At 41.6% G+C, this 27,618-nt stretch overlaps 2 protein-coding genes across 2 annotated transcripts in view; one reads left to right on the plus strand and one right to left on the minus strand.

Annotated features, from left to right (window-relative positions):
• Positions 1-1,890, minus strand: part of SLC39A9 (solute carrier family 39 member 9) — a 49,770-nt gene extending 47,880 nt beyond the window's left edge. The window contains exon 1 of the mRNA XM_045564875.1: positions 1,111-1,890. Within this exon, the coding sequence (XP_045420831.1) occupies positions 1,111-1,206 (96 nt within the window). The 5' untranslated portion in view covers positions 1,207-1,890. The remainder of the gene's footprint in view (positions 1-1,110) is intronic.
• A 345-nt stretch (positions 1,891-2,235) lies between these two features.
• Positions 2,236-15,923, plus strand: ERH (ERH mRNA splicing and mitosis factor). Its single transcript, XM_045564889.1, has 4 exons — positions 2,236-2,356; positions 4,828-4,915; positions 11,083-11,203; positions 15,408-15,923. The coding sequence occupies exons 1-4, from the start codon at positions 2,354-2,356 to the stop codon at positions 15,508-15,510; spliced, it is 315 nt and encodes a 104-aa protein (XP_045420845.1). The 5' UTR covers positions 2,236-2,353; the 3' UTR covers positions 15,511-15,923.
• Positions 15,924-27,618: the final 11,695 nt, after the last annotated feature.

Below are 27,618 nucleotides of genomic sequence, written 5' to 3' on the forward strand. Positions count from 1 at the left end.
CTTGAGCCCAGGAGTTTGAGGTTGCTGTGAACTAGGCTGATGCCATGGCACTCTAGCTGGGTCAACACAGACTCTGTCTCAAAAAATAAAAAGAATGCATGGTGTCATCCTTTCTTTCCCACCCACAGGCTGTTTTCTTCACTTGTAATGCCTCATCTTCCTCAAGTTTCTTCAAAGCCTACTTCATACCTTATTCATACTTTTCCTTTCTACTTCAGCCCATTCTACTTTCCCCTTCCCTTTGAAAGTACTTTCAGGACTGGTGTTGTCATTACCTAGGTCCTATTTTACTGCTGAACTCTAGGACAAACTTATGAATTCTTGTTTCCTATGAATGTAGTAGTTTTCCCCCCTAATTTTTGAGCACCCTGCACTTTGTGAACTCTATGCCTATCAAAAGAACCTATCTGCATTTTTATCAAACAGGCTTTCATCTATTCTTCTTCTCCTCCACCCCCCATTAAAGTTTGTTCAAGGAATGACCACCAATTAATCAAATCAAATTTAGTATATTAAAATACACTTCTAAGCAAATAGATTTGAAAACTTCAGAATATCTATTCCAATGATCTTCTTTAAAAGAAAATGTGAATTGAGAACAACCTAACATAGTTTTTTTCCTACATTCATTCTAGTGCAGGCATCCAAAAAAAAAAAAAACTCTTAATTTTTCTCAAAAAGATATGATTGATTTTCTCAAAGAGAAGTTAGACTGATTTCAACTCATATGGACAAATAACATTCTCCATTTATTTTCTTGATATCAATCTAGAACGTTGATTCCTTGAAACCTCTGTGAATTTAAAGAAATGTTAGGGTGCCTCTCTCCAGGAAAATTCACAGAGACCCAAATTTTGGTATGCAATTTCAGGGGATTCAGAATACTCCAGGATCTTCAGTGGAATATCCACCCACCCCAGGTTAAGAATTAAATACTGCTGAATATGAGGTTTGTTTCTCCTATAAAATGTTATGTATCTTTTTAAAAGATAATCTTCCCTGATGAGATTTTTAGCTCTGAGTTTCACTAGGGAAACAGCTTCCCTTTCCAACTATCACTACTTCCTAGCAGCCATCCTGACAGCTGACTGAAAATCGAAAATTTCTTACCTCTGAGAAATTAACAGCCAAGGGAATGATTCCAGCCACGTAACATCCCACCAACATAGCCAGAGACAGCAGACTGATGGAGATGAAATCATCCATTCTGCCCTCCTTTATTCACCCACCACCAGATTACAAAGTTCTAGTGGCTTCAGAAGGTGCTTCGGTACTTTAAACACGTGTGGTGGTTCCAACAGAACAAGTGGTCTTTCCAGTTCTTTCGGCCTCTCCCCACAGCAGATTTGTTAACGAGGCACCTTCTCTTCCACGTACCTGGAAACAGCCTCTTTTTGCTGATATTAGCACCAGAGAAAACTTTCAGTAATCTTAGGTCCCAGACCCTGGGTTCTCAAATGGCAGTCACTGAATTCTCGTGAGTTAACAGAGATGGAAAAAGTCAATGGGGAAAATGTGCGAATGAGCAATTTCTTCACTCGTCGTAATGAGAGTGGCACACCGTCCCAGCCGGCAGCAGGAAAAGGAGGAAAACCCAAGCGAACCTGTTAGTTCTCTCCGCGCCCCTGTCTACCTGAGACGGCCCCGCTGGTGATCCACGCCCCCAGGGCAAGGACCAGCCCACCAGTCCCAGCAAACTCCCCTCCGAGTCTAGGGGGAGAAAGGAGTCCTGCAGATCTCTAACAGTGGATCCTACGGGTTCAGCAGCAAAACTGATGCAAAGCCGTCTCTGCCCTACACCCCGTGCTGCCCATGATACTCCACTCCACCGGGCCTTGACCCGGAGTCGCAGATACTACAGAAGCCATGGCCGCCAAGTGGCACCTCTTCATTACATCCACTTCCGGATTGTCTCACCGCCCCCGCCTTTAGAATGGCACTTCCGGGTTACAACCGACCTATGGCCCAGGATACTTATACGGCCGCCATTTTTGACTAGGGCCAATGAAAGATGATTGGCGTCACTGTCTATAACAGTGATCACGTTAGCCGTGTATGCAATAACGAAGGTACGGAAGAAAGCGTCTTGAAAAAAAACGATCCTTTCTAAAGCTCCGAAAATGTCCCTTACCTAGCTTATTGCCCTTACCCAAGATGGCTGAAACAGAGTCAGTAGCTCCTCTAGCTGCCGGAAGCGAGTGCGTCTCTATGGTCCACAGCGATCTTTCGCGTTGCGCTTCCGACGACTTCCGGCGGCTCCTCTCGCGGGGATTGGCTGTTGGCGGCGTTGCGGGCGAAGCTCGTGTAGCGGCGGCGGTGTCGGTAGCGGCTGCAGCGAAGAGAATTTGGCGCGATGGTGAGAAAGGGCCTCAGTGGCTACCCGAGCTCCCAGCCTCCAGGGCGCCCTTAGCCCCTTACGTTTTCCTATCCCCAACTCCATGCGGCGCGAGCGTGCTGCTTCCCGCCGCTCCAGCGCGTGGGTCAATCCTCCTTCCCGCCGCGGAAACGCCGGGCCTGACTCTAGGCCCCGGAGCCCGGGTCCGCCCTACGATTGCGCGCCCGCCTGCTGACTCGGGCTAGGTGTGCAGTCGGCCTGAGGATGCGCTTTCTCCCGATTGCCGCTTGATGGAGGGAGGTGTGGGGACGGTGCTTTTTCCCTCCAAACGCTCTAGCCTACTGTAGGAACAATGGCCAAGGGATGTCTAACAAACCTTGTGTCGAATCTGACAGATTGAACTTACTGTACCTAGCATGCGGTCCCCAAGGGGCCGTATTTGCTTGTAGTGTGCCTTCTCAGCTATTCTTTTTGGTTTTACTGTGCTGTGCTCTGCCGTTTTTCACCACTTTGTACCTTCTCCCCCCTCCTTTTTAAAGACCCCCCCCCGGTGCCTCATTGGTGTTTCCCTCAGCTCTCAATCCTGTTCTTACCCTTATTTATATTCTTGGGAGCTGGAGGCTGAAAAAACAGGCCCAGTTCAGGGTCTGACTCCCTTACAATCTGACCAGGGGGTCTTCCAGTGAGAAGTGACCAAAACTGATTTGGGAGGCATTAATGATCATTAAAAAATTAATAACAGGAAAGCACTGCCACTTAAAAATAACTGTTTTGACTACAGTTTTTAAAATTTAGTCATGTTGTGTTCTTAGTGTTTTTTAATCCTTGTCTTTCAGCAGTAAGTATTGAAAATAGTAAACTTTGCCCTCAGTTTCATTTTAAGACTAGATATAAAAAGCAACATGCTGTGTAGCCATTTCTGTATGTTACACTTACAAATAAATTAGTCTTTTAATTTTCATTAGAGACAGGGAAGGATGGGAGGAAAAAAATTTCATTAGAATAAGAATAAAATTAATATAGTGGCAACTGGTATTGCTAGTGTAGGGCAAGCTCTGTTGCAAAAATGCTAGTGTGGTTTCTATAAAGTTTTTTTCTCAACAGATGACTCGCTGAAACTGCTTTTTTTGAGTGGCTGGCTTATAAAAACTGTATAACGACATTATGCTTTCTCTTGCTTTTGGTCACTTATAAAGGCTTTAACTGTGTTCAGGTCACACACAGGTGAGAGTTACCCTCTATCTCTTGTCACCAAGTTCTATTTTTATCTTAAATCCTCTCAAACATTTGGTCTAGTCGAAGTGACTCAGTTCTTGATAGGTAGGGAGCAGTATGATAACTCTTTGCCTTGCATATGGTGTCATTGTTTATTCAGAAAGTCTAGGTTTTGGCTAGTTCTGTTACAGTTTGTTGATGGTTAAAAATTCTCATTTCAAATGATGTCCTGTCATTAAGAGATTTTTATTTTTTGTTTTTTTGGCTGAAAAATACTAGCATAGCAGAAGACAAGGAAAATATGTGAATAGTTTGACTTGGGATTGGGTTTACAGTTGAGTTGCATCATACTTGCATTTAATTAGTCATTCTTATACATGTGGCAAAAAATTGGTTGGGGGCATAATTTTAATAGGCCAGTGATTCTCAGCCCAGCTACATTTTGCTCCCCAAGGGACATATGGGCATGTCCAGAAACATTTTTGATAGTCACAGCTTCTGAGAAGGGGTGTTAATCTAGTGGGTAGAGGCCAGGGCTGCTCTGCTAAACATCCTACAACGCACAGGACAATTTCCATAACAAAAAATCATCCAGCCCAAAATGTAATAGTGCTAAGGTTGAGAAACCCTAAGTTTCACCTACTAGTGAAAACATGCTCCCCAGTGAGCGTGAGATGGAAGACAAGTGTATCTGCTGTTGTTCGGGCACATTCACATTTCTTGTGGTGTGATCATCTAACCACTTTGTGTGATTCTTGTGTTTATGTGATTTTGGTATGAGATAGCCCTTTTAGGCAAGTCATCTACTAGGTGAATAGTTTAATGAATTCTTTAGGGCAATAGATATATACATATATTAATTTTACATTGCTGATTTATGCCATATTGTCAAAAGTCTAACTCCTGGACAAATTATGACTTTGCTTTTATGCTAAGGTTGGAAAAAGAACATAGGTTGATATGCTGCTTGCAATGATTGTAGTGTTTCCCTTTTTCTTTTCTTTCATCACCCTGAGTTTTTTTAGGGACTTAATAGAGCTAGAGATAGAAAGTGATCAGTGGAGACAGAAACTCTAAGCAGGTTTATAATCTATTTGGGAGGAAAGGATTTAAAAAAAAAATACAAGGCAGCTTGTGCTGAGTACTCGTAAGCACTAAGTGCAGTAGGAGTTTATAACTGACTATTACTGTGTCACAAATGGAGATTTTGTATCATACTATGAATTCCTCAACTATCAGTTAGAAATTTATATTGAAATCATGTTTTTCTCCTGCAGTCTCACACCATTTTGCTGGTACAGCCTACCAAGAGGCCAGAAGGCAGAACTTATGCCGACTATGAATCTGTGAATGAGTGCATGGAAGGTGAGTTTAACACTAATCAAAGGGTAGAAATCATTGAGTTATTTTTTTTCCCTGACATTCACTTTTAAAAATCTCTCATTGAGGAACTGGTTTTGCTTTTTCCTTCAGATTTTTTGAATTCTTAATTTGAGCAGGGAAAGTAGATACTGAGGACAGGCCACATTTGTTGAGTATTTCAAACATTAATTATATATACTGTTACTTGCTACAAATCTTTACTTTTTAAATTTTATTTATTTATTTTTAGAGAAAAGGGTCTCACTGTCACCCAGGCTGGAGTGCAGTGGCACAATCATAGCTTACTGCAACTTGGAACTCCTGGGCTCGAGCAGTCCTCCTATCTCAGCCTCCAGAGTAGCTAGGACTATAGGCACGTGCCACCACACCCAGCTAATTTTTTAAAATTTTTTGTAAAGACAGGGTCTTGCTGTGTTGCCCAGGCTGGTCTCCAACTTCTGGCCCCAAGTGACCCTCCCACCTCAGCCTCCCAAGGTGCTGGGATTATAGGCGTGAGCCACCTTTACTTTTTTTTATTAAGCTCATGTATATAATGAATGATTTTCCAAAGCTTCTTATTGTTTTATAAATCTGTTATATGTTTTTATTTGTTATATGTTATTTCTTATTTTATATTACATAATTATTTTATATGCCTTATATGTTGTGGTTAAACTCAAGGACTGTAGAGTTGTTAAAGCAGACCCTGAGGATTCCTTCTGAACCTCATAGTCTGCTTATTAAACAAATAAACATTAAAACTGTTGAGATGTGGTTACAGACTATCAGACTACTGTTAGAAAATACAATGAGCTCAGAGAATAGAGGCAAATGGAACCAATAAGTATAATTTATTGTGCATTTGATAAGCTGACACCACCCTGAAGGGAGCTATTAGCCCTTAATATTTCTTTATTCAGTCAACCATTAGATGAGAGCATACAGATGGATCGTCACAAATGGGGTTCATTCTAATGTTTGATCATTACATCAAGTAAACCAGTTGTGCACACTCTACATATGTTCTATAAAATTATCCATTATTCACTTCTTCCTATATTTTTTGTAACTTTGTTTTTGCTGCTTGGCATGTCTCTGAGTTTGTTGATGATTCAAAACTAGCTGGGGTAGACTTAAAATCTATGTAAAGCCAACAATGGGTAGACATGTGAATAAAAGCTACTTATGATAAATAGTCATAGATAGCTTCTAGGTAGCTGTGCTAGTCCTTCTGGGCTGCTGTCAAATTCTGCTGTAATTTTTAAAGAACAGGTACTTTTTCTTAATCTCTTTTCAAGTCCCTTCCTCTGCTGACATTCTTTTCCTGCCATTGAAGTACACTTTCTGTACATGCTCCCTTCGCAGATTTTTACCTTACCTATATTATCTTGTTTGGTCTTTAATTCTGCAGTACCCTTTAAAAATCTTTGCTGATCTTAGTAAAGCCTAGCTTTTTAAAATTAATATACTTTATTTCTACTTTATTTTTAGGTTTATAGACAAACAGAAACTACGGAGTTCCCATATTACTCCCTTTCTCCGCCCATACACAGTTTCCCCTAGTATCATTAACATCTTGCATTGATGTGTTACATTTGTTATAGTGGTGAACTAGTACTGAGACATTATTATTATTAACTGAAGTTCATACTTTCCGTTAGAGTTCATTCTCTGCATGGTAGAATTCTATGGGTTTTGCCAAATGTATGATGTCATGTGTTCAGCATTACGGTATCATACAGAAGAGTTTCGCTGCCCTGCCCTAAAAATCCCCTGTGCTCAACCTAATCATCCCTTCCTACCCCAACCCTCAACCCCTGGCAACCACTAATCTTTTTATTGTCTCCATAGTTTTGCTTTATCTAGAACGTTGGAATTATGTAGCCTTTTTAAACTGGCTTCTTTCACTTAGCAATATGCATTTAAGGTTCTTTCATGTCTTTTCATGACTTGATAGCTCCTTTTTCTTTATTTAAATTAGAAATGGTGATTTATTTTTCACTAAAAGCTAAAACAAAAGATGTTAAAGATAATTATCAAATCAATTCTCACATACTGGTTGCCAAATGGTAATTTTCTTAATCTATTTTTCTGTCTTGTAGCAGTTTATAAAGTAGAGCTTTTCCTCCTTAACCCCCCTTCAATTTTTTTAGAGCAGTTTTAGGTTTATGGAAAAATTGATTAGAAAGTACAGAGTTGCGACATAGCCTTTCTTTCCTCCTCTCTCCCAGTTTCCTCTATAACCACATTTTGTTGTGATACTTCTGTTGCAGTTGGTGAAACAGTATTGATATATTACTAACTAAAGTTCATAGTTTATATTAGGGTTCACTGTTTTCTTTGAACATTCTGAAGATTTTGACTTATGATGACATTTTACCATTGCTATATCATAAGAATAATTTCACTACTGAAGATCCCCTGTGCCCCACTTATACCTCCCTCCCTCCCTCCCCTCTGGCAACCACTGATCTTTTTATGGTCTCTGTAGTTTTTGCTTTTTCTGCAATGTCATGTAGAAGTTACACAGTATGAACCCTTTTCAGATTGGCTTCTTTTACCTAATAATATGCTTTGAAGCTTCTTGCATGTTTTTTCGTGACTTTATAGTTCATTTCTTTTTATCACTGAACAATATTTAGTCATACAAATGTACCACAGTTTGGTTATCCATTCACCTATTAAAGGACATCTTAGTTACTTCTGTTCTGTTGTTTGTTTGTTTGTTTGTTTTTAGCAGGTATGAATAAAAGTGCTATAAACATTCATGTGCAGGTTTTTGTGTGGACCTAAGTTTTCAGGTCATTTGGGTAAATACCTAGGAGCGTGATTGCTGGGTCGTATGGTAAGACTGTTTACCTTTGTAAGAAACTGCCAAACTTTTCAGCAGTGGCTGTATAATTTTGCACTCCCACCAGCAATGAATGAGTTTCTGTTGCTCCATATCCAGCATTTGTCAGTTTTAGATTTTAGCCATTCTAGTAGGTATGTAGTGGTATCTCATTTTTTAAATTTGTAGTTCCCTAATGACATATAATGTTGAGCATCTTTTATATGCTTATTTGCCATCTGTACATCTTTTTAATTGAATTTGTTAGGGTTGAATTTTAGGGGTTCTTAGTATATTTTGGATACCAGTCCTTTATCAGGTAAGTATTTTGTAAAGATTTTCTCCCAGTTTGTGGTTTTTCTTTTCACTTATAAGTGTGCTTTGAAGCACAAAAGTTTTTAATTTTGATAAAGTTCAATGTATATATTTTCTGTTTTGTTATTTGTGCTTTTGGTGTCATATCTCAGGCATTGCTTTATCCAATGTCACAAAAATTAATGCCTGTATTTTCTTCTAAAAGTTTTATACTTTTAGCTCAAACTTTCAAGTCTCTGGTCCATTGTGAATGAATTTTTATATCTAATGTGAGTGTGGGTCCTACTTCATTTTTTTGCATGTGACTATCCAATTATCCTAGCATCATTTGTTGAGGAGACTGCTAAGACGGTTCTTTCTCCATTGAATTGTTTTGGCACTCTTGTCAAAAAGCAGTTGACCGTAAATGTGAGGTTTATTTCTAGACTCTCCTTTCTATTCCATTGATCTACATATGCCATATATACCTTTTTTTTTTTTTTTTTTCCTTTAAGGGACAGGATCTTGTTCTGTTGCCCAGGCTGGAGGGTAGTGGTGTGATCATAGCTCACTGCAACCTCTAACTCAAGTGATCCTCCCATCTTAGCTTCCCGAAGTGCTAGAATTACAGGCATGAGCCACCATGCGTGGCTTTATATGCCTGTCCTTATGCCAGTTCTACCCTATCTTGATTATAGTAGTTTTGTCGTAAGTTTTGAAATCAGGAAGTGTGAATCCTCTGACTTCATTCTTTTTTGAGATTATTTTGGCTATCTTGGGTCTCTTGTATTTCCAAGCCAAATTTAGGATCATCTTGTCAGTTTCTCCAAAAGCAGCACAGATTTTGATAGGGATTGCATTGAATCTATAGGTCATTTTGGGGAGTATTACCATCTTAATACCGTCTTCCAGCTCATGAACATGGGATGTCGTTCCATTTATTTAGGTTTTTATTTTAAGTGACATTTAGTAGTTTTCAGTGTACAAGCCCTGTTCTGCTTTTGTTAAATTTCTTTTTAAGAATTTTATTCTTTTTCTATGCTGTTATAAATGGAGTTTGTTTTCTTGGCTTTGTTGTCAGATTGTTTATTGTTAGGGTATAGAAATACAATTGATTTTCATATATTGATCCTGTACCCTGCATCCCTGCTGCACTCATTTATTAGTTCTACTACTTTTTTGGTAATTTCTTTGGGATTTTCTGTCTACAAGATCATGTCATCTACAAATATAGATAACTGTACTTCTCCTTTCCAATCTAAATGCCTATTTGCCTGTTTCTTTTTCTTGCCTAATCATCCTGCCTAGAAACTCCAGTACAGTGTTGAATAGAGAGGTGAGAGTAGGAGTCCAATATTCTTCCTGATCTTGGCAGAAAAGCATCCAGTCTTTCACCATTAATTATGATGGTGGCTTTAGGGCAATGCCTTTTTAAGATGAGCAATGAATTTATTTTCCTGGTTTTTATTTCTTTTCTATTCTATTCAATAACTCATGAGTGATAGTCTGTGATCAGTGTTGTGTACTGGTAGCAATCAAAAACCCTAAGAGATTAGAAGATACCAAGAAGCCAAAAGAAAAAAAACCCTAAGACAGTTGCTTGATAGTTCTGTGGTTGAATATTGTTTTTTATTAGGAAATTTATGAAGTTAATTTAGAGGTGCATAAAGGGCCTGTGTGTACAGTATAGGACATGTTTTTTCCAGATAACTAGCATTTATTGTATTTGAGCACTTATATGCTTGTTATATGTGCTATTGCTTTATATGCGTTATTTCATGTAATTGTCACAACTCTATGAAGAGGTACTGTTGTTTTCTCTGACAGGTAAGGTTTGGGGAATGGAGTCATTTGCCCAAGGTTTCACAAGTAATACAAAGCAGAGCTGGCTTTTAGGTCCATCTGAATCCGAAGTCCAGGATCTTAAAAGAGACGTTAGGATAATCTCTTTCTTCATTGCAAACTTTTGTAATTTTTTACTGTGTGGCTTCAGGAAGAGTTACTGAAAAACCTGATAAGACCAACAATGTTATTTGAACCATCAGATGATAAGTCTTTAAAGTCTCTTTAGCTCCAATTGGTTTGAAGTAGTCATTTTATTTTGTAATTAAGACAAAATAGTTACCAACATTCTGGTGAATTTATAAACTAAAAAAAATTGGCTGGCGGCAGTAATTAGAACAAAAATGCTTTTCCTAGCCCAACTTTATTAAAGGAAATATGATATTAACATATAATACTGGCCGGGCGAGGTGGCTCACTCCTGTCATCCTAGCACTCAGGGAGGCCAAGGCAGGCGGATTGTTTGAACTTAGGAGTTCGAGACCAGCCTGAGCAAGAGCGAGACCCCATCTCTACTAAAAATAGAAAGAAATTACATGGACAGCTAAAGTGTATATATATAGAAAAAATTAGCGGGGCATGGTGGCACATGCCTATAGTCCCAGCTACTTGGGAGGCTGAGGCAGGAGGATCACTTGAGCCCAGGAGTTTGAGGTTGCTGTGAGCTAGGCTGACACCACAGCACTCTAGCCCAGGCAACAGAGTGAGACTCTGTCTCAAAAACAAAAAAAAGGAGCAGCAACAATACAAGCAATTTGGCTATGGGCTTTACTTTTCCTCAAACTTAACAATGCATCGTGGCCAGGTGCGGTGGCTCACGCCTGTAATCCTAGCACTCTGGGAGGCTGAGGTGGGGGGATCGCTCAAGGTCAGGAGTTCGAGACCAGCCTGAGCAAGAGCAAGACTCTGTCTCTACTAAAAAAATAGAAAGAAATTAGCTGGACAACTAAAAATTATATAGAAAAAATTAGCCGGGCATGGTGGCGCATGCCTGTGGTCCCAGCTACTCGGGAGGCTGAAGCAGAAGGATCGCTTGAGCCCAGGAGTTTGAGGTTGCTGTGAGCTAGGCTGACGCCACGGCACTCTAGCCCGGGCAACAGAGTGAGACTCTGTCTCAAAAAAAAAAAAAAAAAACATATAATACTACTTATATCTGGACATTCATGCGATTGTAAAATCTTGGTTTTTCCCCACCCTCTCTTAGGTGTTTGTAAAATGTATGAAGAACATCTGAAGAGAATGAATCCCAACAGTCCCTCCATCACATATGATATCAGTCAGTTGTTTGATTTTATCGATGACCTGGCAGACCTCAGCTGCCTGGTGTAAGTATTAGCCACCATATCTCTGATCTTGTCTTTTTCTATTGTTTATTTGTCTCTTTGAAGTGATTTATGGTATTGGGAGCTCACTGTGTGCCTGACACTGATCTTTGCAATTTGTGTAATACATATAAATTAAGTTGGCAACTTAAAGCCAAAGGCACAGGAAAATCTTAAAACCTTTGCTAGTAGTATTCAGAGAGGATGCTAATTAAGAAGTTTTGTGTCCTATTCTTTGTTTCCATACCTAATAATCTTTTCCTTATTTTTTTTCCCTTATAGTCTTTGTCCTAAAGCAGTCAGTTTTGTATTAAAACTAAGATGATTCTCTTTGCATGACGTAAAAAAACTATAAATATATGTAGGGCTGAAATTGAATGTAATTATAGTCCTAGCCTGTGTAAACATATATTTTGGTACGTTACAATGATATTTTTTAGACCGTTATGTTTTCTATTCTCAGATTTATTAATTAAACGTTTTTCTAACATATTTGTTATAATAATTTGTATTAAAAATCTGCTTATTACCACTACTACCAAGGAGCACAGAGTGTTACTATAGACTTATATAATCTTCTTAACATTGGTGAACAGAAACTAAATGTAAGTACAGTTCATTTTACAGATGAAAATGGAAGCACTTTGTGATGAGATGATATTTAATTATCAAGTACTTAAATACTTATAATATGCTAGGCACTGTGCTAGAAGTTGAGAGAAACTTCTGGCACAGTGGTGAAAAACAAACAGGTCCTAGTCTTACTCACAGGTACTTCCGGCATCACCGCTGGAGCCTGTAACCTGGCTTCACCTTGCTCTCTCCCCAGAGGGTCCTGTTGAAAACAAGCATTTCCTTAGGATTTTTGAGTCTTGTTTTCTGTACCTCTTCATTGTGTTTCAGTTATAGTCAGTTTGCTTTGCTCACTCAAAACATTCAAGTGATGCAATTCTAGTCTTTAACAAAATATGTTAATATGAAAGTTTTTATTGTAACTATTTAGATATAAGTAAGCTCAGAAAACTATAAGAGGCCCACAGATGTACAGGTATTGTGCTGTTAGTTTGTAATGTCTGTAGTTGATCTGCTTATAGTCTGACATACATACAGTCACCCCTCAGTATGCTTAGGTGATTGGTCCCTGTGTTTACTAAAATTTGCAGATGCTCAGGTCACTTATATAAAATGGCATAGTGTTTGCACACAACTTACAAAACATTCTCCCATGTACCTAAATCCATCTCTAGATTACTTGTATATATTTTGTGTGCTAACTGCATACCAAGTATGTTCTAAGCATAAGTAAGAGGAGTTAAAGTTAAGCACCACAGAGGGAAATAGAGCTGGGATGAGGGATAAGGAGGACCTGGGAGGTGGATTGCAGTCTTAGCTTAGCTAGGAAATGGTTCGCTGAAATGGTGATGTTTGGTTTCAGACTTAGGTAAGAGAATAAGCTATACAGATATCTGTAGGAAAAACAGACCAGATACAGGGGCCAGGGTGTAAGAGTCCTGAGGCAGGAATGTGCCTGGCAAGTTTGGAATCATTAAGGAAACCTGTGAGGCTGCAGAGGAGAGAGTGGGGGAGGGGCAGTATTGAGGGGCAAGGAGCCTTGATACCGTAGAAGCCAATGTAGAAGTCTTTTATATTACTGATAGGTCAAATAAATGAGGACTGAGAATTGACCTCTGGATTTGGCACGTGGAAGTCTTTAGTGACTTCCAAAGCAGTTTTGGTAGAGTGACAAGAGTAGAATCTTAACACATTTCAGTGAGTTTAAGAGAATGAGAAGAGAGAAATTATAGGCAGCTAATACAGACAGTTTTGTTTTTTGTTTTTTGTTTGTTTTTTTTTTTTAAGAATTTTGCTTGAAAGAGCAGAGAAATGGGTGAGTTTTTTTCTTGACCTGTATGGCCACAGGTGAGGCATAGGTGGAGAGTTATTAATAGTAAAAATTTTGCTGAAGGTTGAGGGTGTATGTGAGGGAACAGCAAAGGACTAAATCCTCATGATACGTAATCGGTGGCAAAGGAAGGGAGTGCTGGAAATAGAAGTAGATCAGTTAATTATAGGTCACACCGGGTCAAAGGATTGCTGAAATTGGAATATTAGGAAGTAGTGATTAGAGGATGAGATGCTTGAAAGTGGGAGATTGAAGTTGCTGGTAATAACAAGGTCTAGGGATCCAGCCAAGGAAGAGTAGGAGATAAGATTATTGGAGGATAGAAGTTCATGGAACTGAGAGGCCTAGGTGTTGACAGGGTTGACTACTGGGTATGAAATCACCAATAATGCATGTATTTACTTGCTAGAATTTATGCTAAGAACAGGGAGCTTTGTTTTTATTCACTGCTGTATCCCCCGTGCCTAGAATAGTATGTGGTGCATAATTAGTGCTGAGTAAATATTGGTTGCATAAATGTGGGTAGGAGGGATGGTCTGAATAAGCCTGTCTACCCAGATGCAATAGTTCTGAGAAATTCTGTTCCTGTAATTCTTTTCTAGTATTGGTATATATTATAGTCTATTCTACCACATCTTAAAGTAGACTATCTTAGAGTTATTTAATTCAGAAGCATGGACAAAGGATATTCAAAGAAAATTATTTCACTTTTTAGAATATTTCTCCTCATAACAAAAGGACATTAGTAATAAACCAAATGTTCCTTTTTTGTTTGGTTAAGCAGTTTGTAAAATGGGAAGCTTGTGCAATTTTACTAAACCAGATTCTGATCTTATTATTTAGAGGACGAATATATGTTAATTGTATAAAGCATTCCTACTTTGTAGTTTATTTCCCTTGCCAAAAATTGGAATGTAGGCTTCTAGCTTAGTTGTTAGCAGTGAGGACTACGGAGTCAGGAGTGTTTAAACTCTACTGTTTGCCCAACATCACTTCGCGGATAAGTTGCTGTACTTCTCTGAGCCTCGTTCAAAAGAGATGTCACAGGGTTGTAAAAATGAGTTAATTCAGATAGGCACTTAAAGCAATACCTAGTACTTGGTGACATCTTAAAATAGGTATTTTATACATAATTTTTTTGCTGAGAAGTTAAAAAATGAAACTTCTTGCTAAAAATGAGGTAATAATTGATAAGTCAGATATTTTGTTTTTTTAGGGTATCCCTAAGGTGGCTTTTTCGGCAAACTAAGTGGTCCCATAAAGGCAAACTGCATCTTTGGTCTCTCTTGGATACTGTGCGGTGTTCCCACCAGATGGTGCACACAGCTTTGAAATAGTGTGATGTGCTTTATATTTGTGTAATCTCTGGTTGCTTGTTGTCTGCTTTTTTTTATACCATAGCTTTAGTTTGGGCCTCCAAAAATGAATTTATTCCCTAACTAGCTAGATTTCAGTTTTAGGTCAGCTGGAATGTTTTCTTTCTTTCTTTCTTTTTTTTTTTTTTCTTGAGTCCTGGGCTCTAAAAACCTTCAGAATCCCATTGGAGTTTTACTGCTAGTGTTAGTTTTTGTGATCCTTGCCCTTCTTTTCTAATTAGAGACATTTTGGGGGCTTGCTGTCTTCTGATAATTCTGCATAGGCCTCTAGCATTATTTATTTTAAAAAGCAAATCTTAAGATACAGGTTACAAGATTTCTTTCTCTTAATACTTTACAGGAGAAATATCAGCAAGAAATCTTTGTTGCAGTAGTATGTTTTTAAAGGATTTTTAGTTGATTTAAAATAAACTTAGCAATTCTAAAGTCTGTACTGATTTTTATTTTTTAATAACTAAAGAGATCATAAAAATAGAAACTATGTCGGAGAAAAAACACATGGTTCTGGTCATACTCTTGACATATTGAGGTTTCTGTTTTTTGTTTTTTTCTCCCTTCTAGGCTGGGGTGCAGTAGCACGATCATAGCTCACTGAAGCCTTGAACTCTTAGGCTTAAGAAATCCTCCCACCTCAGTTTCCCAAATAGCTGGGCTTACAGGCACAAGCCACTGTGCCTGGCTACAGAGCATTTAACTTAAGAGCTCTAGGTGTTGGTTTCTTTTTCTACTGTAAGATTGTACTGGATAATCTAAAGTTCATATGGCTTAAAATTCAACAGCTATGTAAGCAGCTCTTTCAACTTTTCATTAAGTTCATTTATGGAAATGTGCACACCCGTGCCATTATTGGGTAGTTATAATTTGGGAGTTTAAGCACATGACTGTAATTGACCCCTGTAACTTTGCCTGTTGCCTTTCTGTTCCTCAGTTACCGAGCTGATACCCAGACATACCAACCTTATAACAAAGACTGGATTAAAGAGAAGATCTACGTGCTCCTCCGTCGGCAGGCCCAGCAGGCCGGGAAATAATTGAGTTGGAAGCATCAGGGGGTGGGGGTGGGCTTGGAACACAGGTGTGTACAGCGTGCTGTAGTGAAAGTTTTGTATTATAGTAATCCTGTTTCCATTTTGTTACACTCTAGCCAAGATTGAATATATTAGATAAAATGTGAGGATCTTGTTCAATCTGAAACCCCCATTGCCCCCCGCTTTCCTTTTTTCCTTTTTTTTTTTTACTTAAACATTTTTATGATGATTTAGATGAAAGCTGTTCTTTGTCAGTTAATGTTGGTTTCAATCTTTCAAACTGTTCGTTCATATCTGCTTTATAACATTCACTGTACTAACCCTTCTTTAGGACGGGGTGGGGGGTGGTAACACAGTTTAGTTATGTCCTCAAGATAAAGTCTTAGTGAAAAATAAATAAATGTTCTTTAGTTATATTTTCTCCCTGAGTGATTTTCTTGTCTCCTAACATTGAATTTTCTTGGAAAGCATTATCGATTTCAAAACCAAGAGGCTGCTACACAAAGAATTTGGAGAAAGTTTATATATGTGCTGAACACAGTTTGTGCTGTGCTTTATGTGAAGCTAATACACTTTTACCTCACTTTTCCAGTGTTTGAGTGAATCCTGATTGCAGTTCCAAGGTTTGTACCTGCTGGTGATGCAACACCGTGCAAGGCTTTCTGGTGATACAGCTTGTCTACAGCAGTGGCCAGGTTAGCGCCTTTGCTTTGATCAAGTACTCTTTCTGGGAGGTCTCTGAGCCCTCCTCAGAGCCCTCAGCAGTTGAATACTAATTACCTATACTGTGTGGAAGCTATAAGGGTGAGGGAAACAGCACTGCGAAGTACAAGATAAGCTTGCTTTTGCTTTTAATGTAGAGAATGTGGTCATGTTGTGACTTCAACACTGTATTGTACTTCCGGTCAGCAAATACATGACACTGCCTGATTCTGCTATTGTCACTTCACCAATAGCCAATAATGTCTTTACATGTCATAAGGTTGGCAGAGTTTTGGGAGATTTGTGACTGGTCTAATATTCTCCTTGTTCCTGCCCCCATTTCCACACTAAGGCCCTAACTATTTTTCTTTGTTTTATGCAAAACAAAATTCTGAGTTAGTATGTATATGTGCTTAATATTTCTGTAGAATAATTATTGTATTAAATGTCATCACTGTACCAAGGGATTATTAAAGTTAAGGTACCTGACAAAATTTAGTTGTGGTTAACATTTTACTGTGAATTGGCAAAATTTTAAAGCTAAAATAGTCTCACAGAAAAAGAAATAGATCCAAAACTAAATCAGATTGTCCTGCTTTTCACTTGGTTATCTTGCTAATATAGTTTTATTTCTCTAACAAGTGCAATCTAGGCTTCAGTTTTTTGAAAAATACTCTGGAGCAGATCTGGAGGGAATGGAATCCCTTGATTCTCAGATGCAGTACAGTTTCTCATGTTGGGCTTACCGAAAAAAGTAAGACTTTTCTAAGGATTGTGAGAAAACATTTAGGTCCTAGATGTTGGGTGATGAGAGCAAAAAGGAGGGAGTAATATTTGGAATCATATTTAAAGCTTAAGGAAGACTAGAATTGGAATACAGAGAAATACATGTTTATCTATGTCCAGTATTATACAGAAAAGGAGCCCTAAGTAGCCTTTTTGTTAAGGAGAAGTGTGTGATGAAACTCAGTGGTTTGGCCCAGGTACAACCACTGTCCCTGCATTGTTAGATATTCAGAGCATTGATTGATTGTCCTTTCCCCAACCACAAGTAGAACAAGTTTGATTTCTGCTTATTAAGTGATTTTTTTTTTTACTGCTACATACTTAAAAGTTGGACCTATCAGACAAATTATAAAATTCTGTTTTCTAATCCACCTTCTCTTATACATCTGAGAATTTCTAAAATATTTGTTGATAATGGCTGCTTCTGTCCTTTAGTACTTGATCTAAGAGGTCCCAGGAGTATAAAAGGGAGATTTCAGCTATCACTTCGCTTCCAGTTCTCTGGCTTAAAATATTTCCAGCAACTCACTAAATGCTCAAACTTTCACCTAATCCTGTTCCTGGACCCAGTGAAAGAGCCAGTCCTGGCTGGATGAGGTGGCTCATGCCTGTAATCCTAACACTCTGGAAGACTGAGGTGGGTGGATCATTTGAGCTCAGGAGTTCGAGAACAGCCTGAGCAAGCGTGAGACCCCGTCTCTACTAAAAATAGAAAGAAATGATCTGGACAGCTAAAAATATATAGAAAAAATTAGCCGGGCATGGTGGCGCGTGCCTGTAGTCCCAGCTACTCGGGAGGCTGAGGCAGAAGGATTGCTTGAGCCCAGGAGTTTGAGGTTGCTGTGAGCTAGGCTGACGCCACGGCACTCTAGCCCAGGCAACAGAGTGAGACTGTGCCTTTAAAAAAAAAAAAAAAGAGTAGGGAGAAGGACAATTCATACTGATTATATCACCTGAGACAGGCCCTATGTCCTTGTCAACAGATGTTTGAATTTAAGGTCTCTGGACTGGAATTTAAGAGAAACGGGATAGATCATGATTTCTTCTTTGGAAGCCTGTGGTTGGAATGCTAACTCCCACCTTCACCTATAAGTATTTGCTTTGGAGGACCTACTCAGTTCAGGACCCCCAGGCTTGGCCAACTATATTGCCCCTCTAGTCCTAGAGAAAAAGAGTGGTTGAATCTTTTAGTGTCTGTTCCAGGGTCAGTAGTATTAATATAATAGTTTGAGGCATACCCAACGATTCTGGGCCCTTCTTTCCAGTGGCCCTGGCCATTCTAGAGATCACTTTGCACTTGACACTGTCAGTGAGCCCAGATGCCTGTTAGAAGCATGGTCACCAACTTCTACCTATGATGCAATTCTAGGAAGGATTACCATAATGGACACTGCAGTTATTAAGCAAATCCCATTGGGAAGTTGCAGTTGTAATGACAGAGGAGGGGGAAGCCTCATGTTTCATTCAAACTGTTAGGGAAGGACTTAAAGTATAGGTACTGGGGCCAGGCCCAGTGGCTCATGCCTATAATTCTAGCACTCTGGGAGGCTGAGGTGGGAGGATCGCTTGAATTCAGGAGTTCAAGACCAGCCTGAGTAAGGGCAAGACTCTGCCTCTACTGAAAAATAGAAAAATTAGTCGGGCATCATAGCACACACCTGTAGTCCCAGCTACTCAGGAGGCTGAGGCAGGAGGATTGCCTGAGCCCAGGAGTTGGAGGTTGCAGTGAGCTATGATGATGCCACTGCACTCTACCTACCCAGGGTGACAGAGTGAGACTCAGTCTCAAAAAAGAAAAAGAAAATAGTTATGGGTACTAAAAAGCTGTTAAGGACAAATGCTCATTAGAATGAAGTCCTGATGTGGCTTTAAGGGATCTAAAGATGGAAAACCTTGATACCAACACATGGCTGATACCAGCCAGGCTGTTTGGATCTTTTCTAGTACTTGGATTGAGAAATTACCTCCTTCCTACATATTAAAGGCTAGTGATCACTACTGAGACAACTGAGCGTTTGAGGCCTATGTGTCCTGCATGTGGGCAGTGAACATCTCTGTAATATCACCCATTTATCCCGGCAAGTGACCAGTGTAAATATTGGGATTCTGTAGTTTGTATGTAAGATTCTGTATCAGCAGTTCACCAGACCTCCCAGCAATGAGTCAGTGTTGGTAGCCAACATGGAGCATGTTGTCCTGAGAGCCTGTGAGTAAGAGGATCACCCAGCTTCCCCGCATGGACAACTTCCTCACCCAACCTGGGCTTTGATGGCCACCACTGCCACCCCCAGCCACCCTCTACATAGACAATCTTGTTTTTCTACTTGGGCTCTGACTTCTCGCTCCAGGCCACTTCTGCATGGGGACACCCTGCTCATCTTGCTTCTCCATAAAGGTGATTTCATTTCACTTTCACTGTTTAAGTTAATCCTCAGGATAAATGTAGAGATCAGGAAGTGATAAAAACAATTAAGCTCTGGGCTGGGCAGGGTAGCTCACGCCTGTAATCCTAGCATTTTGGGAGGCAGAGGCGAGAGGGTCGCTTAAGCCCAGGAGTTTGAGGTTGCAGTGAGCTATGATGATGCCACTGCACTCTAGCCAGGGTGACAGAGTGAGACCCTGTCTCAGAAACAACAAAAATAAAAAATATAATTAAGCTCTTAGAGTTTTGTGTACTTTCTATATGTACATTATACTGTAATAAAATTGATTTCCCAGCAATATTCAATACTGTTGTTAATGCAATACTACCAAAAGAAGTCTGAAAAAATTCATGCTACTGTGAAGTTACCTTTGCACCTTAGTAGAGACCTGGGACCCTAAAGCGGTCCAGCCACAAGCTGCTCAGACAAGGAATCTTGTTCACCTTCAGACACTTCTTGATTCTTTAATAGGCTGTCCTTGTAGCACTAATAGTGCTAAAAGGTCTCATAAAAACGTGAGGGCTGTTTTTTTAATTTATCTAATAGCTATTTCAAGAAATGTTTTAAAATTGCTAAAGTTGCTAAGCACAGCAGTGATGACATGACCCTAGTGTGGGCGTGACCTTGCCTTGCCCTGACCCTTTGCCTTGGCATTGCCCTGCACTTGCCACCTTGGTCCCTCCAAAGTTGGAGGGCCAGAGTGAAGGCAGCACCAGGGGGCTCCTCTGCTCACAGTGTAAGATTCCGTCAGTATTAAGGAATTATGAAGATTCCTACATTTGATAATGGTATTATGGTTATTTTTTATTAGAGTTGTTACTGAAATATTTACAGATAAAGTGGCATAATACCTAGGATTCACTTCAAATAATCCAGTGGAAGGGTGTAGATGAAACAAGATTAGCCATAAATTGGTAATTGTTGAAACTGGGTGATGGGTATTAATCTCTTCTCTTTTATGTGCTTGAAATTTTCTGTAAAAAAAAAGTTTAAAAAAGATTCAATAATGAAGTTATATCCTGCCTTGACTCCTGCACAGCTATATGCTGCAGCCAGTAGGAACGTGTCTGGGACTGGCACTGTGTACTCATCCCTCACCCCTCTACAGGGCTTCACTATTTACAGACCTTCACGTTCACTACTATAGTCAGTCTGGATTTGCTGCCCACTACCCTCCCTCAGCCTGAGCTCAGGAGAGGGAATGCCACATTCTCCAAGCAGGGCATATGTGGGCCACAAAAGAAGCCTTTGCTCTGATCGGTATGGCCGGCCGCTTGGCAGGAGGAACTTGCAGGGAAGCAGAGGTGGCTCTGCTGTGCCAGGCTGGCATTCTGCACGCCTGGGAGTAGCAAGGGATGTTTGGAGCCACAGAAGCTGCATTTCTGACACATGCTAAGGCGCCTCACCCGGGGATGTAAACGGATTCAGCAATGCCAACTAAATTCTGGTGCGATTTAACAACCCTTGCTTAACCACCTCCCTAGACTGCTTCCAACTGGACACAGAGTGCCGATTTAAAAGGGGGTGTTTCCCACTTCTGATAGCTTTACAATGCCAGTTTTTAAAAAGCTGCCATCTGTGCCCGGCCTCAGTGTGGGCATCCCCAAAGGAGAAAAGCAAATGCGTTTTTTGAATACCCAATTTCAAGCCTCTCCACTTGTCCCCACAATCTTCCCAGTCTGGTTGGGAAGCAATCTATTGCCCAGGGGGCCCTAGAGAACTCCTATTCTGGGAGTCAGAAGGACTCATTAAGCTGACACTCGACAGCTGGTCTTGTCATGCTAACTTTAGACTGTTCCTAATCAGGGACCACCAGTCCCTGAGGTGATTGTGATCATTGCCTATTTGCAAAAGCAGGTCTTTCTCCAGCGAATGAATAGCCTTTGAGTGCATGTAGTTGCATTACTCTGTTGGTTACGTGGGCTGAGCTAAGGCAGCCAATGACATGGATGTTCATCATGGACAGAGGTGAACCACTCCGTTCTCTAAGACCAGCACTGAACACACATGCCAGTCATTCAGAGCGGAACTCACCCCTCCTCGCTGACCCCATCCGCAGCGGCTCTTCCTGTCTTGTGTAGGGTTGCTAGCCAGCTAGCCTTTCAAGCCTGAGACCTGCGTATAAGGTTTAATTTCTCTCTTCTTCATTTTCCATATCCAGTTGGTCAGCAAGGCTTGCTTTTATCTTTGTCTTCCTGCTTTTGTTCATTCATTTAATCATTCATTTCCGCAAATATTTACTGACCACTTACTATGTGTCAGACACAATGTTAAGGTCTGGGGATATGATGGGGAATAGACAGTCTTACTTGATCCCTGCCTTCAATTGCTATCTGCTCTCCTGTTGGGCCCTAATCCCCAGCCCCAGTGCCCTATTCAGGCCCTTGTTCTCACCTGCAGTAGTGTCCTAACTGATCTTCCTACCTCAGGGTGACACTGGACCAGTTAGTCATCACTCTCTTGTTACAGATGACAGAAACCCACCTTGAATTAGCTTGGGCAATCAATGGGGGGTCTAGTTTATTGACTCATATAACCAAACTATAGGAATGGCCAGAGCACAGGTGAGAATTAGGGTCCAATGAAGCCAGAAGCTGATGGACAGTCAGGAATGCTTACTATTTCTGATCTCTGCTTCCCCTTAAGTGTTAGCTTCATTTTCCCACTGGCAAGCTTCTTCCACTTAGTGAGAAACAAGGCTGTCCACAGTGTCTTCAAATTTTACCACTTTAGAAAGATTCTTTCCTTCAAGTTCAAAAATCCCAAGGAAATGTTCTGATTGGTCCAGCCTGGGTCAGTTGACCTAAGAACAGGTGGGATCTGTGTGGCAGGCAGCATCTAAAATGGCCCCCTAGGATCTCCGCCTCCTGGTAGCCATGCCCTTGTGCAAGCCCCAGCTTTTAAGGGAGGGCTGAACTTAATGACTCTCCCCTAAAAAGTAGAATACAGCAAAAGTAATGGAATCTCACTACCAATATGAAGTTATAGAAAGACTGTGGCTTCCTAAGACTCTTCAGGAGGTGCTTCTCAGATTGTTGGCTCTGGGGCAGGGAGCTGCCATGTTGGGGGACAGCCCTGTGCAGAAGGCTGTCCTTACTCTAGTGAGTAAGCTTGGAAGCAGATCTCCAGAGTCTGCCAAAGCCACACGCACGAGCTTGGAAGTAGCGTCTCTAGTCCTGGCTGAGCCTTGAGATGATTGCCGCCCTGGCTTGACACTCTGAATGCAGCCTCGTGAGAGCCCCTGAGCCAGAACCATCCGTTAAACCACTCCTGGATTCCTAACCGACGGAAATTGAGATAATAAATATTACTTGTTTTCAGCCACTAAATTTTGAGGTGATTTGTTACACAGCAATAGATAGCTAATAGAGTCTATAATAAAATGGAAGCTTCTATTCAAACCACAAGAAAAAGAGGATTTCCCAGAAAAAGGAGGAAGGCAGTTTGGCTGATAAAAGAATAGATGTCCCCCACTACTCTCTCATAGTCTGTCCTCCTCTTTGCAGTGGAAGAGAAAGTTTTCTATAAGGAAAATCTGATTATGTCACTTTCCTGCTTGGAATTCTTAAAGCTCTCTATCACTCTATCTTAGTCCATGCTGGCTATTATAAAAAAGTACTGTAGGCTGGGCGCGGTGGCTCACGCCTGTAATCCTAGCACTCTGGAAGGCTGAAGCAGGAAGATTGCTTGAGCTCAGAAGTTCAAGACCAGCCTGAGCAAGAAGAGACCCCATCTCTACTAAAAATAGAAAAATTAGCCCTGCGTTGTGGCACAACTGTAGTCCCAGCTACTCAGGAGGCTGAGGCAGGAGGATTGCTTGAGCCCGGGGATTTGAGGTTGCAGTGAACCATATTGATGCCACGGCACTCTACCCAGGGTGACAGGGCAAGGCTCTGTCTTAAAAAAAAAAAATTACTGTAGACTGGGTAGTGTATAGATTTATTTCTAACAAATCTGCAGGCTGGAAGTCGGAGATCAGGTGCCAGCATGGTCAGGTTCTGGTGAGGGCCCTCTTTTAGGTTGCAGACAGCCACCTTCTTGTATCCTCAAATGGAGGAAAGAGAGTGAGAGAGTCCTCTGGGGTTTCTTTTATAAGGGCACTAATCCCATTCATGAGGGCTCTACTTGCATGACCCAGTCACCTCCCAAGGCCTCGCCTCCTAATATCATCACACTGAAGAGTAGGTTTCAAAATACGACCTTTGAGGGAACACAAACATTCAGTCCATTACACACTCTTAAAAATCCAGGCTGGGTGTGGTGGCTCACGCCTGTAATCCTAGCATTCTGGAGGCAGAGGCGGGAGGATCACTCGAGGTCAGGAGTTCGAGACCAGCCTGAGCAAGAGCGAGACCCTGTCTCTACCAAAAAATAGAAATTAGCTGGACAACTAAAAATATATAGAAAAAAATAGCCGGGCATGGTGGCGCATGCCTGTAGTCCCAGCTACTTAGGAGGCTGAGGCAGGAGGATCCCTTGAGCCCAGGAGTTTGAGGTTGCTGTGAGCTAGGCTGACGCCACGGCACTCTAGCCAGGGCAAAAGATCGAGACTCTGTCTCCAAAAAAATAAAATCCAAATTTCTTAGCTTGACACTCAAGGCCCTTCATGATTAGCACATGCCTACCTGTCAAAACTCAGCTCCCACCAATCCTCTCCCTGCTTCCTGCCCAACCATGCTTGCAGTTCTGCAAGTACACCACACAATCTCTCCATGCCTTTCCCACATTCTTCCTTTTATGGGCACGTCTAGTTCCTCAAGGCCCACACACTCTAACCCTTAATCATAAGTTAAGGCTCAGCTCAGGCATCGCCACCTTCAGGAAGCCTTCCCTGACCACCCGATCCCTCCACCCCTCTGTCTCTGCAGTCTAGTAGCATCCTGTCATGGCTCTTGTCACACCGTGGAATTATTGGGGTGATTCTCCTCAATAATCTCTGCTCTTTGAAGGGTGAGCCAAATCGTCCATATTGGAATCCCTGGTGCCTTCTAAATAATAGGTTCTTAACATGTTTGTGATTAATTAATCATCTATGTTATCAAGGAATTACTTTCACCTGAGCTTGCCTGTTAATACTAGTTACACTATAAAGGAGTATGGGGCAGGGAGGGAGGTCAACTTTCATTTTTATTAACCAAGAGGCCCCGTACTTAAAAGGGCCCCACAGTTGGCTTACTTCTCTGCTGTCATAGTTTTGAAATTCCTAATAGTTTATGAATTAAGTGACCCATATTTTCATTTTGCAGTAAACCCTGAAAATTATATAGCTGGTCCTCTTCTGACTTTAACTCCAGAAAGCACCTACCACATTTCTATTTGAAAACAGTTTAGGAACAAGTGAGTAGACCCTGCACACTGTTAATAATTTTAACAGACACTCATATTGACCCAGATTTTCCAGGAGTGTGCAGAAGTGTCTGCTAAGTGAGAAGAATATTGAAGAGAAAAACCAAGGAATTAGAGTCTTCAGGGAAGCAATAACATTTTACTTAAAAATTGCTTGAGCAAAGACTTTGTAGATGTTTGCAATTTGTATGCAAATAAACTGAAGACTCCTATATCCTGAGCTGAGACATGGCCCTGGGCAAAGCTTGAAGAAGACTACTGTTAGACCACAGAGAAGCCTTCATCAGTTTCTCTTTGCTGCCAGTTTAAATGAAAACCTTAAATAATTCCAAAGCTGCAGTTTCCACTGCCTTAGCCTTTTAACGAAGTCATTAGTATGTGAGGCATTTCTCTAACAAGGTAGGTGCATCCTCATCTGTATTTGCTGCATCATCTCTGATGTATAATCTTTGTTCTCAATTTCATTGTCTGTTTAATCAGGCACTGATTTGGCATTAACTTGCAGATGCTGGGTCTCCTGCACCTGATGAAAAAGAATTTTCACTGGGTCAAACCTCACCTGATTTTGTGAAAACCAAGTCAAGAGCTGAATTAGAAGAGAAAGCTGAGCACAAACTAACATGCACCCCCAACCGCCAGAGACTCTCACAGCTGAGGAAGAACAGCAGTTTTATTGTGCTCATTGCTGCTCATTCATTCATTCAACAAACATCTATTGAGCACCTCCCATGTGCTAGGCAACTACATTAAGTGCTGTAGATAAGGCTTTGTCTTTCATGCAGTTTGCAACTCAATGGGAGTACAGAAAAGTACAGGCAATTCCAGTATGACCCTGGCTCAAGGTAAAAGGGCAAGTCCAGGCACTCAGCCTCTGGGAGGGCTAGAGATGGGGGTGGGCATTCTTGCCTGTGAATTGTGTCCATTTGTCCATCTCTCTGGTCCATCCCCTAACAGCAGGGATCCCCAACTTTTTTGGCACCAGGGATCAGTTTCATGGAAGACAATTTTTCCATGGCTGGGGGTGGGGGTGCAGGGGGGTGGGTGACAGGGCAGGCGGTGATGCATAGCCCATTTCCTAACAGGGCCTGATCACGGACCTTTCTCATGTGATCTGTCCCCACATCACACCATTGTTGAGCTGAGAACACCGAGGCTCAGGACACCTAAGTGGCCTGCTGAGGGTCTCCTGGCTCAAAAAGTGGCTGAGCCAGAGCTGGAACGATTATTGTCTTATTGCAAGGCTGGAACTCTCTTCTCTCCACCCCTGCCGTCACATGGTAAAGCAGTCAGGAAACAACCGGGATGGACACATTTGGTTATAATAGATTTAAAATAAGCCTGACTGGTCAGCGTGCAGAGATGCAGGCACCTGGGGAAAACTGTGGGTGAACCCACAGGGACTCCACGAAGCACCCTCAAGTCCCCACCTCAGGTGGACAAGGACATAAGGTAGGGCACACACGGATCTGAACAAGCACAAAACTAATGTGTGAGGAGAAATAATGCAGAACAGAGAACCTCAGTGCCAGGAGGACATTTGGGAAAAACAGCCATGGCCAGGGTGCAAGGAGAAAGCAGGCTGCGCGGCTCAGCATCCCCCGGCCCTCGCTCGGGGCTGGATCATTTGGAGGTCTCACCCTCCCAAGCCCCAGAGGAGATGCCTGACACATGACAGACCATCAGCAACGAACTCTGTCACTGTGCCACGGAACATCATGTTCTCGGATCTACTGCGTCCTGTGCTCCCAATTTCCTGATCTGTGACTTTAGGCATTTTAGCCTCTCGGCCTGTTTCTACATCTGTAAAATGATGGTAGCAGAACCAACCCTGGCCTTCCCTGCCTCTCAGTGTTCTCAGAATCAGCCATGCAAGGCTGTGGGATGCTGGGGACAAGTGTTGGGCTTTGCCTGGGGCCTCTGTGTCCTCAAGTGCAGCTTGTGGATAACAATGCAAAAGTTTCAGAGTTGGTACGAATGTACAAACGAATATGCAAAAGGCAGTAAAGAGCACGGACCCTGGATCAGACTTTGTGGCTTTAAATGCTGGCTCTACATCCTGCTAGTTGGGTCATCTTGGGCAAGTGTGTTAGCTTCTCTGAACTTCAATTTCCTAGTTGGTAAGTGGGGTGATATTGAAAATACCTACCTGATGGGAGTGATTGTGAGGATTAAAGAAGTTGAGATGTCAGTGTTTGGTCGGAGTGATAGGACTGGCTGTGAATGTCATCAGATGCAGGAACCACAGAAAGGACTCTGCCACGTAACTCATGGTAAAATGTTCGCCATCCTGCAGGCTGGGCGGTGCAGCACTGATTCCTTGATTAATGGATCTTCCGGGGTGGAAGCTTTTCGAGAATGAAGTCAGCCATATGTGGCTGGTGTTGGGAAAGAAACTCATAAATCATGCAAAGCAAGGTTGGCATGTGGCAGCTGGCTCAGCGGCAACCCTCGGCCCAGCCTGGCGCACACCCACCCTCTGCCCGGAGGGATCCATCACTGCCCAGGGCTCTGTGGCAGGCAGCTGCTAAGCAGAGGCACGGCCCACAGCCCACAGCTCTCTGAGCCTTCTGCACCAGGTTGTGACCTGTGGCCCACAGTCAGGGGATCAGAACCCATCTTAGTCACCAAAACAGTGGCTCTCCAATTTGAGCAAGCATCAGAATCCCCATGGCTGGCCCCAGCCCCAGAGGTTTTGGTTCAGTAGGTCTGGTGGGCCCTAAGAGTTTGCGACGCTGGCCTGTAGGACCACAATTTAAGAACCGCTGACACATACTCCTGGGGGACTGAGTTTAAACCTATCTATTTATCTTTGGACAAGTTTCTCCTGACTGAGCCTCCACTCCTCATCCATAAA

This window comes from Lemur catta, chromosome 1 (assembly GCF_020740605.2).
Source record: "Lemur catta isolate mLemCat1 chromosome 1, mLemCat1.pri, whole genome shotgun sequence".
Lineage (NCBI taxonomy): Eukaryota > Metazoa > Chordata > Mammalia > Primates > Lemuridae > Lemur > Lemur catta.